General features: G+C 45.4%; 1 protein-coding gene and 1 long non-coding RNA gene across 2 annotated transcripts; both read right to left on the bottom strand.

Annotated features, from left to right (window-relative positions):
* Positions 1-156: 156 nt before the first annotated feature.
* On the bottom strand, positions 157-1,993 carry LOC125716298 (uncharacterized). Its single transcript, XR_007384310.1, has 2 exons — positions 929-1,993; positions 157-386 (listed from the first exon to the last, which is right to left on the bottom strand). It is a non-coding gene; the product is annotated as an uncharacterized LOC125716298 (long non-coding RNA).
* Positions 1,994-2,708: 715 nt separating this feature from the next.
* Positions 2,709-16,874, bottom strand: hdlbpa (high density lipoprotein binding protein a). The gene is made up of 28 exons (XM_048988424.1): positions 16,726-16,874; positions 14,609-14,679; positions 11,916-12,030; positions 11,649-11,806; positions 11,343-11,558; positions 10,450-10,656; positions 9,977-10,192; positions 9,638-9,844; positions 9,440-9,547; positions 9,262-9,366; positions 9,012-9,090; positions 8,738-8,877; positions 8,518-8,622; positions 8,314-8,427; positions 8,104-8,190; positions 7,891-8,022; positions 7,579-7,797; positions 7,262-7,483; positions 6,948-7,166; positions 6,710-6,848; positions 6,366-6,508; positions 6,149-6,253; positions 5,845-5,979; positions 5,420-5,563; positions 5,155-5,334; positions 4,674-4,790; positions 4,450-4,590; positions 2,709-3,787 (listed from the first exon to the last, which is right to left on the bottom strand). Exons 3-28 carry the CDS (start codon positions 11,989-11,991, stop codon positions 3,698-3,700), a joined length of 3,804 nt encoding a protein of 1,267 aa, XP_048844381.1. The 5' UTR covers positions 11,992-12,030; positions 14,609-14,679; positions 16,726-16,874; the 3' UTR covers positions 2,709-3,697.
* Between the last annotated feature and the right edge of the window lie 847 nt (positions 16,875-17,721).

Raw genomic sequence — 17,721 nt, 5'->3', positions numbered from 1 at the left:
CACTATTACAATATTATCCCCACAGCCTACCATACATTATAACTCAGAGTTACTTCCTTCAGTTACCCGGAGAACTTCTTTTAATGTATACATCCTCGTTAATGTAGTGTTTAGTATACCCGCCCCGCCCCCGTATACAGCCACAGCAGACTGTCAGCCAATGAAATTGAGTCTTTATTTTGCAAGGTGGAGATACTACAGACGTCTCACAACCACACAAGTGTTCCTAATAAACTGGACAGAGTGGATATGTAAAAATACAATGTTTACAATTAGCACTGCTCTTGAAGTAGCAGGTAACGTTTTTATTTGGCTCCTCCGCTAACCAACACCGCATCTTCTCTTCGGAAGCACAACGTAACCTTCCCAGGGAAGAACTTTTTCATCTACAGTGACAGGAGTAAAGAAACACATGAGGGCGTGGAGTTATGAGCAGGACTTCTGTAAACTGACGTGTATCTAGTAGCTATATTATTAGGTAGTAAAGTAATAGCTTTAAACCGAAATAAAGTGTGCTTTAGTGGGTTTATTACTTGTGAGGAATTCTTAATATCTAAGTTAATAAGGCAAGCAAACAAGATAAGTAAAATAAATAAGTTGTAGTCAAATTCACCGACAGGCAAGTTAACGTCAGAGTATCTTGCACATTAAAGTGCAACATTAACATAACATTAGTTTATAAACAGTAATCCCGTTTATTCCATAATATGCCTAGACTCATGCTATTTTGTGTCCTCGTTTAACTACAAATCGCTCGTGTCCATAAATCGACACCGTCTAGATTAATAAATGGATCAATAAGTAATTCCGTGAAACGTCGCTTATTAACTTGCTAACAAGTTAGCGAGTGACAGGCAACCAAGTTATATTTAGCAACGTTAAGATGATTTTCTGAAATATTACGGTGTACGATTACTGTGCAGTTTACCTTGGAGAGCTGTCCTTTCTGTTCCATCAGTGCCGGGTTTTTAGGTGAATCACCAGATTCATTGTAATACTAGTCCCAGTTATTATTCTGATTTCCGAAATCAGTGTCCAGTCGTGTGCCGTCGGTACTAAGTTAAGGTTTTCGGAAGCGTCGAAACAGCGCCAAAAACCACCCAGTGGCCAAAAGAATATTATATCCGCACTATTAAGCGCTGCCATTGAAAATGAATGAGAAAAGTTAAGGGAAGTTAAGCTTAACTATTCTGGGGTTCCACGCGGCCCGCGGGACGGGGAGGTGCAAGTTCCTTTTTAACCTTGCATATGCCGGTATAAAATCATTTACAAATGCATTAGTTACTGCGCTAACTTTTAAAATGTGCAGCATAACAAATAAGTGTAATACCGCACACAACTGAAGTATGACTACGCTGAAGTTTATACGTCTTAGTATAAACTCATATTTACAGTCCTTCCTGATGCCAATACAGCAATGAGACAAAACTCACTGCTAAATACTGTCGCCAATTTTCAATGCGTAAAAGATGCAAAGGGTTGATTCGCAGGTCTGCTCATTTAGCTTCTACCCTCTGGGAAGATCTTAACTGCCGTTTTAAAGCGTCATTCCGTTCCCCACCCAATAAGAGAAATAAACTCGGCATACAGCAGTAAAATCCTCAAAGCTCGTGGTCCCAGTTCCCTGCACCAACCTCATTGCATCCTCAAAATGCTCTAGTATCAGGTTATATAAAATGGGCTTAATAATTGACTTCTTTTGACATGACCTATTAAAAAAAAAACATTAAAATTAACAGTGTCTGCTCTTCTCCATGTCGTGCAGGACCCACACAAAGGCCCAGTAAGCTAACCAAGACAGCAAACGTGAAAGGCAAAGTAATTCAAACTTTAACCTGACATACGTGAGCAGGCAGAAACCCAGGTAAGTGCACCATGCTAAGGACCCTTCGGGAAAATGACTGGTGTGTTTTATGCTGCCACCCAGAGACGCGTGCGTTTTGCTGAATTGCACACTGCACCCGGGTATAGAAAACAGTTGTATTTTTTTTTTTTTATTTTTTTTTTTTGAAGAGCGTAAATGACGGGGGCGGCATGGTGGTGCAGTGGTTAGCACTGTTGCCTCACACCTCTGGGACCCGGGTTCGAGTCTCCGACTGGGTCACCTGTGTGCGGAGTTTGCATGTTCTCCCCATGTTGTCGTGGGGTTTCCTCCGGGTGCTCCGGTTTCCCCCCACAGTCCAAAAACATGCTGAGGCTAATTGGAGTTGCTAAAAATTCCCATAGGTGTGCATGTGTGAGTGAATGGTGTGTGAGTGTGCCCTGCAATGGGCTGGCCCCCCATCCTGGGTTGTTCCCTGCCTCGTGCCCATTGATTCCGGGTTAGGCTCCGGACCCCCCGCGACCCAGTAGGATAAGCGGTTTGGAAAATGGATGGAAGAGCGTAAATGACTCGCAAATGAATGTATGACAACTTGCTAGTGGAACTGACAGCAGTCCAAAGAACCAAACCTCATACCTGTCAAAGGGGAAATAGCTGACCACGAGTCCCCCCCAATGCTGACATGCGTCATAACCAAGAACACAAAATTTGTCACATAAGGGAAAAAAAGACCAAAGTATTTCCTGTTTTTTTTTTTTTTAATTTTTTTTTTGGACATTTAAAATTCCAGTGTTATCCATGTGATATTTAAACTTTTGTTCTTGCATAATTTCTTAAGGCTGACAGAAGGGTTGTTGCCATGGGAACCAGAGAGTCTCCCCAGCAACTGGAAGACAAGGAGTAGGACACTGACCCGGTAACAGTGATCAGGAGACGCCACTAAACATCTTCAGTAGAAGGACGACCAAACACAAAATGAACAAAAGAGGTTTCTCAGTTTGTTTTCTTTCCTTTTTGGGTGGGGATGAGACATGTGCAGTTAGTGTACTTGAGACAACCTGGCTGTTCTGGAACTTAAGGTACAGCTTAAGTTAAGCACATTCCTGTAGTGTATGACAAGATAAGTTTCGATACCTTTAAAGCTGCATACAAGTTCAAGAGCCAGTATTCGCATTCAAGCCCTGCTTAAAGACAAAACCACCCCAACCCAAAAGCGCTGCCCCCCAGCAATGCCAGTAGCTGAGAAGGCAGATTCTATATGGCTCCAGGTCAGACACCGCCTTTGACAGGTGCCCAGCTGTAAGTTTCACTTCCATAAAAGTGCAAATCGAAGGAAGGTTTCACATCTCAGAGGTAACAACTTGTTTCCAAGGCAACTCAGATAGGGGCAGTCTAGTCAACCCTGACAGCTTTCTCCCATCACCTTGGCAACAGCTTTGAATTAAGAAGCACAGTTTCACCATTGTCATAGACTGCACACAAGTTCAAACACAATGATAGGATATTGAACTGCTTGGTCTCCATGCTATTGGAAACTGACAACAACATCCATGTTCCCCAAGAGCAATTATTGTCAAGTAGAGAACAAAAAGCATTGACCTGTTGTGCAGGACTAAAGCTTAAGATTTACTGTGATCCAATTAGTTTGAAATTAAAATTGAAAAGAAACTAAATGAAATGGAGTTAAGACCAAAGTATGAAATAACTAGACAACAATAAGGACTACCTCTGATTTGCTGTGGCCAGGTGACATTTGCGATGGTTTCAGGTGGGGGTGTACATATGCATGAGGGTCAGTGTCTGCAGTTAGTCCAGCTTGTGTGCATGTTGGGGGGGGGGGGCAGGATTTGTGGAACACGTCCTTCAATTCTCTTCTCAGAAACGCTTTGGGCCCCATGGAGAAGACTTCGGGGTCACCGGAGCCCCAAAGCTTGGGAATTCCTCAGAGCTGCTCATATCCGGTGCCTGGGAGAGCAGAAATGGAAGGTGGACCTCAAAACCCACACTGTAGTATAAAAGGTGGGAGTTCATGCCAAAAAACTGAAAAAGATGCATTTTAGAGGGGCCTTGGCACTACCCATGTGGGTCGTTCTGTTGGGAGTGCCTAGTTTTGGAGATAACTAATATAGTGGGAGCAAATGGCATTCATTGTGGTGGTTGAAGCACCATAAAATGTTAAAAAGAAAAAAATTCAACAGCAACCTCTCTTACCAGAAATGACCCAGTTAATCTACAGACTTTGTAGTGACACCAATCATATCACTGAGCAGAAGATACGAGCACGACCGTCCTATATGATATGCCTGCTGTGGAGCTTGGTAGAACACAGTTCTTACACTAAACTGCACACTACAAAGTCTGAGGATTATCTTAACTGGATCTTGATCTCTTGCAAAAGACAATGCTGTTGAATTTCTCAGATGTGTTTCGGTGCTTTAAATCACAGGAAGAATGCCATTAATTCCCATTTAATTTGAGAGAAGCCCAACATCCTTAAAACTAGGCAACTCCCAACAGAACAACCTAGAATAGCACTGAACCCCCTAATACATCTTTTCCTCATTTTTGGGGTGATCTGGCTGTTTAATGATTGGAGGAGTTGCCCTGTTTTAGGTGCTACAGCTCACCTCATTGGTGGCCCACGGTGCCTCCCTCACCACAAACCCTTTCGATGGGCCCCTGGGTTCATCCCCTGTGGTAGTAGCAGCTGCACCAGCACGCGTCTTCATGTAGGCCTGCTTGGATTCATTTTCAACCACATCTGCCATCTGTAGTGAGAAGGTTCATGGGAAAAGCCTTGGTAAGAGGAGGAGGAGCACGAGGAGGAGCAGGGGCACAGAATGAGCCTTACATATTCCTCCTCCAGGTTCAGGAGGTGATCGATGGCCTCATCGACATTCTCTGGGTGCCCAGTGACGATGACAGCATTGGGATCTGCAGCACCACTTTGAGGGAACTTTAAGTCCACCTGAAGCAGGATGACAGTTTTGAGCGAGATGTCCTAAGCACTTAACGGCAAACAGACTGCCAATACAAATCCAACAAATATCTAGACCAGACCCCCCCCCCCAACCCGTTCCTCAGGAACATCCAGACAGTCTGTTTTTGCTCCCTCCCAGCTCATGGCAAGGAGTGAAAATGTGCACGTTCTGGCAGAGAACTGGGAGGAAACAAAAACATGGAGCGTCTGAGGGTCTCTATGGAGCGGGTTGAGAAACATGACCTTGTGTTAATCCTTAGGGTTGTCCAAGTCCAAATTACAAGAGAATCCGGAGTTTCAGCCAAACCCAGAAATAGCACATTAGTTTACAGGAACCTTTCCAAAGGCCTACCTTAAACTCATCCATGATCTTGCGGATGCCCTTTCCACGGGCCCCAATGATGCGGGCGTGCACTCTGCAGTCGAGGGTGATGCACTCTGAAATCATTTCTTCCAGCTCGTCCACAATGGCCTGAATAGCACCACGTGCGGAGATTGTATTCCTCTCGTACCCCGTGATGGTGATCTGGTCCTGAGGCAAGGGGAGCGCTGGGTAACGCAGCACATACAGCTTGTGATGGCCAAACGTGACCACAACCCAAAACCCCTACCAATACCTGATTCTCGTCATTCTTTTCAGGGAACTGGATATTAACATCGTGTTCGTTGCGGATCTGAGTGATGATGGCGCCCTTGCGGCCGATGATCTTGGGGTGATACTTTGGATCCACGCTTATGGTTAGCTTAAAACTCCGGAGAGCCTAAAACGAAATTAAAAACACTCGGTTAAGCTCCAAGGGACTGGAAAATTTGATTCTCACCTCTCCAACTGGCAGCAGGGTATGAAACAATCAGTGACTGAACTCCACACAACTCACACTGTGAAAATATAGTTACACCAAAAATCGGAGGGAAGGGGATTTTCCTGAACACCTGTTCAGTTCTGTAGATGGTGGGAGAAGAAGACTATAGGCTGATTATCCCTAAGCAGCATTACAATTTATTACCTCACACAGGAAACGTGTGGAGCTACAGTACGTACCCGCTCCTCTTGCTCCGCTTGCAGCTCCTTCACGCGTTCCAGGAGACCTTCTTTGGCGCGGTCTAGATGATTTGCCAGGCCAGTGATGGCGATGATGTCAGACTGCAGATCAGGCGCAGGCACTTGAATGTTTACCTGAGGGAGAACATTCCAGGCTCTCAGACTGCCGTTTCGGAATTTCAAAGTTATGCAACCAGACAGGTAATGGTTCACAGCACAGAGACCAAGAACTTCCGCTGGAATTCGAGTGAAAAGAATCAGCCCCGCCTTTGCCAGGCTGGATACGCCTACAGTGAACGCTTACCTCATATTCATCCATCATCTTGCGAATTCCACTGCCCTTCTGGCCGATGATGTAGCGATGAAGTTCGTATGGAACTTCTACCTCAATAGTCAGAGGAACTAAAGCCTGTGTCAAACAATCAAGGTTAGGACAACTTTGGCATTAGCCAACACGATGACTCCGCAAAGCCAAGTCTGGCGAGGAAGCAAATATAGCCACGTTGAAACTAAACACAAACCTTAAGAGCCTCCACAGCTGCCTCACAGCGTTCCTTACGGCCAGAGAGTACGATGACGTCACACTTCTTGGGAGTGGCAGGGTCAGTAACACCCTTATCCCGGGCGTCCCCATTTTCCTGGATGTGAGGCTCAGTGGCAGGAGCTGGAAGACGGGAAAACGCTTCTTAAAATCAGCTTGAGAGAAAGTAGGGGCTTGGAGACACATTATGATGATACAGCTCACTACTACTAGCCTTGTCCAACAGGTCCAACGGTCACATTAACACCAGACTGCAACAGTACCCACAGAATGCTGCTGGAATTAGGTCAAGAATCAGAACACAGAACCAAAAGACCGTCTCACCCTGGAGATCCTCCCTCTCGGGGAACTTTATCTGCACATTGTGATCTCTGGTGATCTGCTGGATACGGGACCCCTTGGGACCCATTATGGAGCGGTGGAACTTTTGAGGGATCACACACTCCATGGTCACCTGAGCATCCTGGAACACACAAAACTCTCCATAAATCCTAAAGCCCTGAGCATGCAGGAAAGGCTGCACGTACCCCCAGTGCACAAGGCCCAGTACGGTCCGACTCACCAGGTCCTCGATAATCTCCTGCATGCGCTTCATAGCAGCTGCAACGCAGTCCTTAGCTCCTTTAAGGGTCACCTTGTCGCTTTGGGATGCAGTACGAGGGAAGCTCACCATCACGCCCCCATACTCATCGGCGATGTCCCTCAGGACCTGGCCACGGCGGGCCACGAAGTAGCGATGGTGCTTTGGATCCACAGTCATGAAGTCCTCTACCACATTATCCTAATGGCGACGCAGGAAATCAGAGGCAATTTGAAAAGGTACTAAAACCACAAAGATATTGGCTAGAAATTAATGGAGAGGGTGTAGCACATTACCAAGCTCTTAATCAGGTTCTGAAGCTCCTTCTGTGCATCTCGCACAGCCTCTTCTGTCCCCACTACAATGATCAGCTCCTGGTCCTTGTCATCCAGCGTCGGAAAAATGATACGAGCTCCGGTATTGTCCCGCACCTTCCGGATGTTACCACCACCCTTACCAATGAGGAACTTGTGGTATTCGGGCTTGGCACGCAATTCTACTGTGTGGCTTTTTGTTTGCTGGAAAAAAAAAAAACAGAACAATGAGTGCACTGTAATGAGGCGAAGAAGCTTTAGAACCCATAGCCAACCGGAACCATTAGTGAACCTCACACCTTCTCCTCGGCGAGAGACAGCAGCTGCCGCTTTGCTTTCTCCACATCCTCCACCGGCCCACGAATGGTGACGGTGTCGATGCCAGAGCCCTCTGTTGGGAAGTGAATGTGCACGCCTCCACACTCTTCCATGATGGAACGCACAAAGCGACCCTTTGATCCAATGAGGGAGTTGTGCAGTTTTGAAGGGATTGAAACCTCCAGCTCCGTGATATTAGCCTAAAACGCAAAAGACAATCTCAGAACCTTGCCGTTCGGTAGTTGCTGTAGATGAGGCTCCAAGGCATAGATCTGCGTTTCAGAAGCACCAACCAGCTCCTTCTGGATAGCGAGGATGCGGTTTCTCGCTGCCTCACAATTCGCCTTCTTCCCGGTGATGATGATCATTTCAGAGTTGCTGTTTTCTGCGGGCAAGTCGATCTTCGTGCCGGTCTCTTCACGAATCTGAAAAACGGCAGGTCCCGGCAGGATAAGAACCCAAAGCCAACCCTGCCATATTCCGTTCAAGCCAAATTAATCTCTCACCTTCTTAATATTCGCTCCGCCTTTGCCAATAATGTTCTTATGGAACTGTTTGAAGATCGGGACGGAAACGGAGAAGCTGTTCTCCATCTAGGACGAGAGGTGGACATTCCGTGTTTGGGCTGAATCAAAACTGAGCTGTTAATGCCCATCAAGTCATGAAATCAACCCAACAGAACGAATTAGTACGAGAGTCTGTGCTTAGATCCTTACCATTTCATTCACCATCTTCTGCATAAATTTGGAACATTTTTCAACCTCATTCCGAGGACCTCGCAGCTGAACGATGTCACTCTTCTGAGCAGGGTCGGGGAAGTTAATGATGACCTTCAAAGAATAAGACGGCTGTCACATTCCCCTGCTTCACTGGGAGGAACCTTGTGAGATTCGACTGAAATAATCCACCTAACAAATTACCTCTGGGAACTTGTCCCGAACTTCTTTAATCTTCTCTCCTTTCTGTCCAATAATGGCTCTATGAAAACGCTGTTCGATAATCAAGTCCTTTGTACGCTCGTTCTCCTGTGGTGGGGGACAGGAAGCAAAAATATCAGAAGGCCGGGCACATTCGTGGCATGGGCACTGGCAGCCGCTTGTACTTGGTCAACATGGATGGGAAACGCGAAGCTCCGCCCACCATGCGCGATGCTAGCTCCAGAAGCTCCTTCTTGGCCTCCTGTACTCCTTTTGGGTCTCCCTCGATGCGGATCAGGTTACTCTTCTCATTATCAGGGGGGATCCGGACAGACACCTTGTGTTGCTCCTTGATTCGATTAACTGATGGGGGGAAAAAAAAAGGTCTGCAGGTCCAACCACAGATGTTCAAGTGTCCCCCACCCACCCCCCGTCATTTCAGGCATCACCAAAACACACTTCCACGCCAGCAACACGCACTGCGCCCCCATACTTACTGTTAGCACCACCTTTCCCAATCAGATGTCTGTGGAACTTGGGATCCACGCTGATCTCCGCATAGTCCATGCGGCTCACCTGCCAAACGATGACTTACGTTCAAAAAGGTCCGACCACTTAAACTGAAACTTCGACGTCTAAAAAGTAGATGTTGGCGACTTCAAACGGAGCATAGTAAGTGAAACGACGCCGTCTGGTGAGGGGGGGGTTAAAAAAAAAATTATAATAATTAAATCCCAGTTTACTCACCAGATCCGTAACAATGGCTTCAATCTGGGTCTGCATCTGCCGTACGTCCTTTGTAGGTCCCTCCAGAATGATCTTATCCTCCCCTTCGGTAAACTCAATATGCACCTACAAACAAGACCAGCTTGATGAACTGCTTCTGCTACACTGAAAGGCGAGAACTTGGGGAGAGGAGACTGACCTTTGGCATTGCCTGAGTAATTTTGGCCAGATTCTGCCCCTTTTTGCCAATGATGAACCGATGAAGCCAGGAAGGAGCCGAGACCGAGGACACAGTGTAGCTGTTGGCCTGCCCATCGACACAAACGTTAGAATCGAACTTCGGATCCGTTTTTGGAACACACCATAACATGAGGGACTTAAGGGAGACTCCAGGTACCTTAGCATAAACCTCAGTGAGGGCCTGGCCCAGCCGGTCCGGCTCTCCACGGAGGATGACTGTTTCAGAGCTGCTATCGGAAGGTGGGATCTCAACAGAAACGCCAGTCTTCTCCAAGATTTCCTGCAAAGTGTTTCCCTTCGGGCCGATGACATACTTGTGCTGAGATTTCTTCACTTCTACAGCAATGGTGGTAGCATTCTTCTTCTGCATTCAAAGAATTTAATGAAGTCGGTGTTACACGATATCAAGCACCTGGTAGACTCATGGTGTTACATTAAATCCTTAAGGCTGCTGAATAAATACACTATGGATGTGGCACCCAATTGATGTGCTAACCTTTTCTTCAAAGATCTTTTTGATCATGGTCACGGCCTGGGCCACCTGCTCCTTCTCCCCAGTTATCACAATCTCCGTCTTGTTCACGCTGGGTGGAGGAACGTTGATACGAGTGCTCGTTTCTTGCATCATTTCATTCACGACCTTGTTGAAGGCACCAGTTATGAAGGGGTGATACACCTTGTCAATGTTGATACGTTCCACAGCACGCTTATCCTAGGGGGGAAAACACCAGCTAAATGTTAATATTTAGTTGGAGCAAGTTGAATGTTGAGGACATGGGCCATCAGCCATAAGGGTATATTATCAAGATATGGCCTTGGCATTAGTGTCAATTTGGTCCTACTTAAATACTCATTCATGTAGAACATAAACTTGAATCACTCTGGATTATAGCCCATGGATTTACACAGCCAAAAAGCCAGCAGATTTCTAGAACAGTCTTCATTAGCAGGTCCCAGAAGATGTGGTACCTGCTCAGCAGAGATGAGCAGGATCTCATGCTTGGCCTTCTCCAGGCCCTCTTTGGTACCAGAAATCTTGATGTGGTTGCTGGGGTCTTCTGGCCGAGGAATCTGGATCTTGGTGGCGGTCTTCAGCTCCAGCTCCTGCAGCTTCTCCCCATTCTTGCCGATGACGAAGCGGTGGTGCTCTTTCGGGATCGCCACGGTGGCAGTGGCCTGTAGGACACGATCAGCTGCTCATTTCCAGCACACATTTAAAATCTCGCACTGAAATTTCCGGAGTCACAGAAATACCCAGTTTTCAAGAAGACACAGAAAAACAGCAGATTAGTTATAACTGATGCCTCCATTCTAAACTCAAATTTCAGAAATAGCTTCTGCATCTTGCAGTCAAAAGAAACCTCTGAGCATTCATACTAGCCGCTTAATTTCCCCCAAGCACCCTAAAATGTAAATTTTGTCATGCTGGCACCCAACCAGAAGATTCGGGTGGGAGTTTCACAGCAGGCCAGTAGCAGAACCGTTCCACTAAGGAATCTGGCCGAGAAGTCAGCTAACAATTCAATAAGTACAGTACTCAGGCATTTTGGACGCGGGGAAGCTTATTCCTACACAGAGACTGGTTCCTCAATGGAGACTCATGTGCAACCACTCAAGGACTGAAGCCACTCCGTTGACACATCACACTAGAGACATTCAAGAGTAAAAACTGACTCACTTAGTACATACATGAACTAATGTTCAAATTACAAGAATTATGTCAACTAAGATGTACAGCATTCGGTTTCCCCAATTGTTGACCGAGAATCATACCAAGAGAGACGAACATTGTAATGGTGCGTTTATGAACCTTTGGACCAATAAGCAGAGATCCTTATCGTAAGAAATTTTTATGGGCCAACCTGAGTCTGCAGTCGAGATACAATCTCCTTCCGCGCCTTCATGACTGCATCCAACTTCCCCGACACCATGATGGAGAGGCCCTGATCCTTGGCCATGGAGAGCTCCAGGTGGGCGCCAGTCTTGTGCATGATGTCCACACAGATCTTGGCCTGGTCGCCTTCGCCAAACTGGTTGATGTCCTTGTACTTACGCTCTTCCAGGGGCACGTGGAAAACCTTGGATTTAATAAAAATAAAAATGAATGCCCGCTGGCTAAGGTCCCAAAACCCCCCAGCAGCTAAATCTGACAGCATATAAAAACTTGCCTGGGTGATGACGGAGGATTTCAGAGGACGAATCTTTGTCCAAGCACTGCCTGGCTCCTGAACTCCCTCGGGTGAAGTGGCCTTCTCAGGCAGAGGGGGAAAGGCATCTCTGTAGGTAGGCCATGCGTCATCACCCTCGGTCTCACTAGACCCCGCAACTGTGGGGACAGGGCAGTAGCCTTCAACCTCAGGAGTGCCCAGCCGAAAGCACGGGAATGCCAAAAGGCAAGTTCTCTTGTCCGCAAGACACAAGGAGGTCATACTTACCGCTGACCTGCTCAGGCAGGAGACCATTGCGGTGCTCGTTGAAGCTTTCCTGCGTAAGTACGGCGACGGAGCTCATGGTCGAAATCCCACTTTTACACGGAGTCCGAGTGTGTCACTGGGGATAGGGCAAACGGGCGATCGACATGACGGTAACACCACAAAGGACCACCCAACCAAAAATCACGAAACCGGCCCTTCAATCCCAACTCAGTCTGTTATACTTTGTTCAGGTGAATTTCTTGTACGGCTCAGTGATTAAGTTGATGCCGAAATGCTGGACTGGGTACAACTCAGCAGCCAAGTTAGAGCGTTTCCACCGCACCAGGTACCGTGCTTTTGGTACTTCCTTTCCAATGGCGTAAAAGCTGGTAGCAGTGCAAAGTGACACCACGATGCAAGACGGGGTATTTTGTACCGAATTTGAAAAACTGGGGTCTATTATAGGGCTGGACAATGTGGGATATTACTACTGACATCACATGTTCTGCACATGCAGTTCATGCTATTCAGACTAACATCAGGCTTTTTCTTGCTTTCAGGTCTGCAACTGAAGTTTCACTTAAACGTCTTTACCGTTATAGAAAGAAAAAAGAAAAAAAAAAAAAAAACCCTTAGCTACCTCTAACTTTATACCCTTTATAGATTATTGAACCGATTTAAAAATCCACTGCGTTTTCACAAGTGTTTTGGAGAACGCACGCAGCGATCGATCATTTTCCCTCCTTGAAGTTTAAATCATTCCTAGATGGGTTTGTAAGAAATGTAAGTTCTTCTTGTGTTATACATATCCCCAAGATTCTTACAAACTGACATCACTAGGACAGCACACTATATGCATGCGGCCCTAGAATATTAAGCACAACACTTTATAAATTCCCTGTCGTTCCATCCCTTGATCTTGTTTGGTATCCACTCTTCTGACCAGATCACAATTAATGTCTTTTTACTTTGTTTATTGTCGTTCTGAGTCCGTAACTATTTTTTTTAACAATAATGGTTGTATCATGTTTCAGAGACAGGCTCTTTGCACAACCAAAAATCGACAAAGAAAGTCCCACCCCCAATACAAAGTAGTACCCCAGCTAGATCGGCACTTTTGGTACTAGTACTCATCTGGAAGTCAATGAAGGGAAAGTACCAGAAGTACCATATGAAAAAGTACGGTACCTGGCGTGATGGAAAAGCTCCCAAAAACAGGGGGACCCCAAAGTGGGTGCGGCACGCTTTGGTTTGTACAGCTAGAGACACCTCTAAAGATTACCGTGCAGCTTTACAACTTAAGAGGATTCGTTCATTAACCCCAGTTCTCTATTTAGGTGCTCTCCAGAGCCTGCAGAACAACAAGAACTGCCATTGCTCCAACTACAGGAAGCCACAGACCACCACACATTAACAGTAAGTATCGCTGATGCCGACTATGGTCCCGTGGGTACCAAAACCAAAACCAAGTTGCTATGACGCAGTACAAACCAAGTGTGGTGGTGCCCCTCCCCCCGTACTGTAAAGCAACCATAACCTGCATTAACCAATTTGGACGGGCATCACCTTCTCAGTGGCACAACTTAAAACTACCTACACAACTGAAAAAGCACTGAATACTTTTAACTAATAGCCACAATGCATGAAGGCTGACACAGCTCTAGACTGCCCTACCCACAGAGCTCCGGGTACAAGCCAGACCTTTAAAATCAGGAATGTGCCGATTCCCTTTTTGCAACCTTCACTGGGAGCGCAGGCCTACCCTCCTGCTGGGCCTGGCAAACAGCAGCCACCTGAATTCCAGTTGCTTACTGGGGCTTTTGCAATGTTTCCAAACACCAGCCCCTTCCTCCCACACATTTTGTGGTCTAGTTCAGCAGCATTGGGGCACAAGCATTTGAGGTACAGTATCAGTGAAAAGTCCCCCCCCCCCCCCCCCACATTCATTTTCATAAACTGCAGATTTTTAAAAAATTCTTGTTAAGCATTGGAAGTTTGAGTGAACAACTTTAAATGAAAATTTAAGTCCAATAAAATGAGTTTCCTTTATAACATGAAAAGAGAACGTAGCAGCATGTCTGATGTCCCATTAACTGGTTGTGTGGTGATGGCAGAGTCAAATTCTAGGCTGTGCTTTAACTAACTGCACTAGTTAACAGTTTCATCTCACAAAACAAAGCAGTATTTAATGTCCCTTGTAGAAAGAATCCCTTTTCTCTGTTATTACAACTGCTAGAATCTTTTTCATTTAGTGATTGTCATTGACACACCACAGCACACAACGACATGTGTCCTCTGCATTTAACCCATATGTGACATAGCAGGGGGCAGCTAATTCAGCACCTGGGGAGCAGTGCATGTGGTGGTACCTTGCTCAGGGTACTTCAATGGTTCCTTGCTGGTTGGGGATTCGAACCAGCAACCTTTCAATTACAAGTGCACTTCCCTAACCATTAAGCCACCACTGCTAATAAAAGGTAGTGAAATGGTGAACATACTGTAAATGTATTTGTTAGCAAAGAATATTGAGTGTATTTAGTAGAACGTAAATATTAAGTGTGTAACATCCAAATGCAGAAAATCTGCGTGCAAAATAGTGGACTGGTAGTGCAAACTCCACCATTAGATTATCACACAATAAGGAAAAAAACCTGGTTAGTGAAGACTTTGAATACGGCATCAAAAGACAAACACCCAAAGGAGTCATTTCTTACCAGCTAAATGGTCAGTTACCAGATAATCCGTCCTGTTAAGCTGTTTGTCACGTCAGCCTGCCAGCTTTTGCCTGAAAATAAAATCATGGCCGTTAGATTCATGCGACCGCTTGCCTTCTCTTACTCGCCGCATCGCAAAGGCCAGGGTTGCAGAGGAGTGGTTGATGTTCTTGCTACACAGATCTGGCATCTAGGTGCTACCATTAGTAATAACAGTCCTGGTAAAGTCTAACACAGCAAGGAGAGTTAAGGAGGTGATCACATCCGTGGATGATTTTAACTATTAGTGTAAGCAATAGTCCATCGGGGAAAAAAAAAAAAAAAAAAAAAACTTGAATAAGGCATTGATCAGACACAGCTAGCGCCATATCCCTCAAGAGCAGCCCTAGAAGCAGAAAGAGAGCAGTGATCGTTTTTTTGCCAAGTTACACAGCAATCAGAACGGGGCAAATACGGTCCACAAGGTACGGATTGCTGGAAGGCTTCAACAACATTTTTAGTCTGTTTACCCAGAAACATGGTGTTACAGCCAACCCCACTTGGGGGCAAACATTTACACAATGTCACTGTGCCCCAGGCACAGCCAAAGAGTCACCATGCATGCAAGTCATGGTGGGGGCTGCCACATCGCATTTCATAAGCGATAACCACATGATGTATAAATCACATTAGAGTTATAGGAGCCCAAACACGCATGCATATGAATGACAGAAGCCCAAGTCTGTAATTCAGACTTCAGGGTCCAACACATCGGGCAGACAATGACTAAGGCTGTGTGACGTGGCCATAATTGGACTCTCATATGAAGGCACCTAACCATATGTTCTACTCTCATTTTAGGTTGACTACAACTTTAGGGTTCAATACCTAGTTATAGATTCAGGGTACTACTGTCAAGGAAATCAGTCAGCTATAACCACAAAAACATGCATAAGGAGCAAATACTAACGGTCACCCGCCAAGGTAATCACCCCTCTGAAAAAGATTTCAGGAAGTCACCCACATGAGGTACTGACCCCCGCACACAGACTACTCAGATATACCAGTAAGGATAGTTTTAAGTGCCGTGATACTCCAAAGGTCCTCCATGTTTACGCAGTCGCATTCCTTAGAACTTAAACACACAGGAAATGCAGTAAAACAGCTCTCAATTCAAAGGTCCAATTCGCTACTTAATTTCTTTAATCGCCTAAACTATTGTCAATAGCAGGACGGGGAAGGCGGAGGAAATTGGTGCTGAATGTAGGCGAAAAATGGGCTGTAGTAAGTTACGATGAAGTAAGCATTCCTTGGTAAGACCGAGTCCAAAAAACGTGACCCGACCAATGTACCGGACACAGACTGCCACCTCATCACGTCTCAGGCTGGGATCGGAGGAGCAACCTCAACATCAGCCCGAAAAAACCGTTTCCGTAAGCAGGCGTCGACCAAAAGCTTTAAATCACATACATAACACTGCTTTTAAAAGGCAAAAATGTGGAAAAAAAAAAAAAAAAACACTTTTCCCCCACAGCTGGATGTCCCGGATTGTACTACAAGTGACCAACACAACTAGGGATGTCTAAAATAATCTAAAAATTTAAACCAGTATAACAATTTAAAAACGTAATACAAAAAAATACATAAATGGGAAGGCAAATGGTAACCTTTCCGCAACTTTCGTAAACTTTAATAAAACTTCCACTTGCGCCTGCGCGGCTGTGACACGTAGATCCGACCTGCTCAGGCGAGACTCCATTTGGAAACTTAAACGTAAGAAAATCTGAAAAAAGCAGCGACCGACGAGAAAATGGCCTCTTAAACTCATGATCGCGAAGCGTCTCGCCTATCGAAACACAATGTATCCGCTTCTTATTGCCTTACTGGCATACACAACCTCTCCGGGTCTGCAGAACGTCCACGTAGGCAGTAGGCTAAGCAGTCCGGAGAAATTGACATGGAGTCGAGCCTATGCACATTTTTTTTCGCCTCACCACGGGGGAAAAAACAGTATGAGGATCGGTCGCTGAATTGTTACAGCTCCCTTCCGGTGGGTAACACTGCACGGAGGCCGGTCCGTCATGCTACATTTTACACACTGTAGTGTATCAGATTTGGACGTTCATTTTTCTACTTACTTCTGTTGGTGTTCCCGTCTGCCCGGTATGGTGCAGAAGCAGATAATGTAACTCAGGAGTGAAAGCGCTGCCCACGGTCTTGCTCTATTTATATTGACCCTGGGCCTCCAATCGCATGCAGCCACGTCAAAGCCTTGACTCGCTCACCACATATTTTCAAAGGGGGCAAAAAAGGAAAGGGCTCTCTAAACAGTGGTGGGGAGCCGTAGTACATGCAGTTCACGTATTTGTGCATGCTGGTTGTAGCTTATGATGAAACGTTGTGTCGCGCCGTTCTTTCTCGGGCACTCGTTAAATGCTTTACGCCTGTGGTGTCTCTGATGGGGCATCTGTTTCAAAGTGCCTCTTTCATCTGAGAATACACTGCTAAAGAAGTATTGGCAGAATGTCAACGATTACACATATCTGTCATTAAATGAGATAAATCGCTTTCTTCGATGACACGTAGATGACTAATTTTATGATATTTTTTTAACGAAAGACGTAGTTTAGATTGAGTGGGCAATGGTCTCAATTATGATGCCAAAAAAAATCTCAAAAACGACCCTTCAAGACATTCAATTCCAGTCTGTCGTGTCATATACCGCAAACGATCACTTCCAACTTGTATCTACTGTCTATATATAAGTGTGTTATTCATTCCTAATGTGAATACTTCACCGGCAACATCTGACGTGCATTGCAGGAAACTCGCATTATTTACATTTCTCTGTATAAATGTCGCACCGACTCAGCCAACGCCCTGCCGTGAACAAAGTTTTTGCGAGTCCTCGTTTGCAACTATAATAATGAAACCTATTGTAGTTATTATAAGCTAATCATCCTATAAGATAAGTGAATATATATTAAAAATAAGGATAAATTACGATCATCCTGCAATCTAGGATAAAACTTGTGAAATCTGCTATTTCCATTTATATTTTGTGGTTTAGGTGATTTGTATGAAGAAAATGTTTTTATTTCGCTGTAATAGTTTTAGTTTTACAGTTACCACAA

Source organism: Brienomyrus brachyistius, chromosome 21 (genome assembly GCF_023856365.1).
Source record: "Brienomyrus brachyistius isolate T26 chromosome 21, BBRACH_0.4, whole genome shotgun sequence".
Lineage (NCBI taxonomy): Eukaryota > Metazoa > Chordata > Actinopteri > Osteoglossiformes > Mormyridae > Brienomyrus > Brienomyrus brachyistius.
The sequence above is the reverse complement of the archived record's forward strand: the minus strand, read 5'-3'. Positions and strand labels throughout refer to the sequence as shown.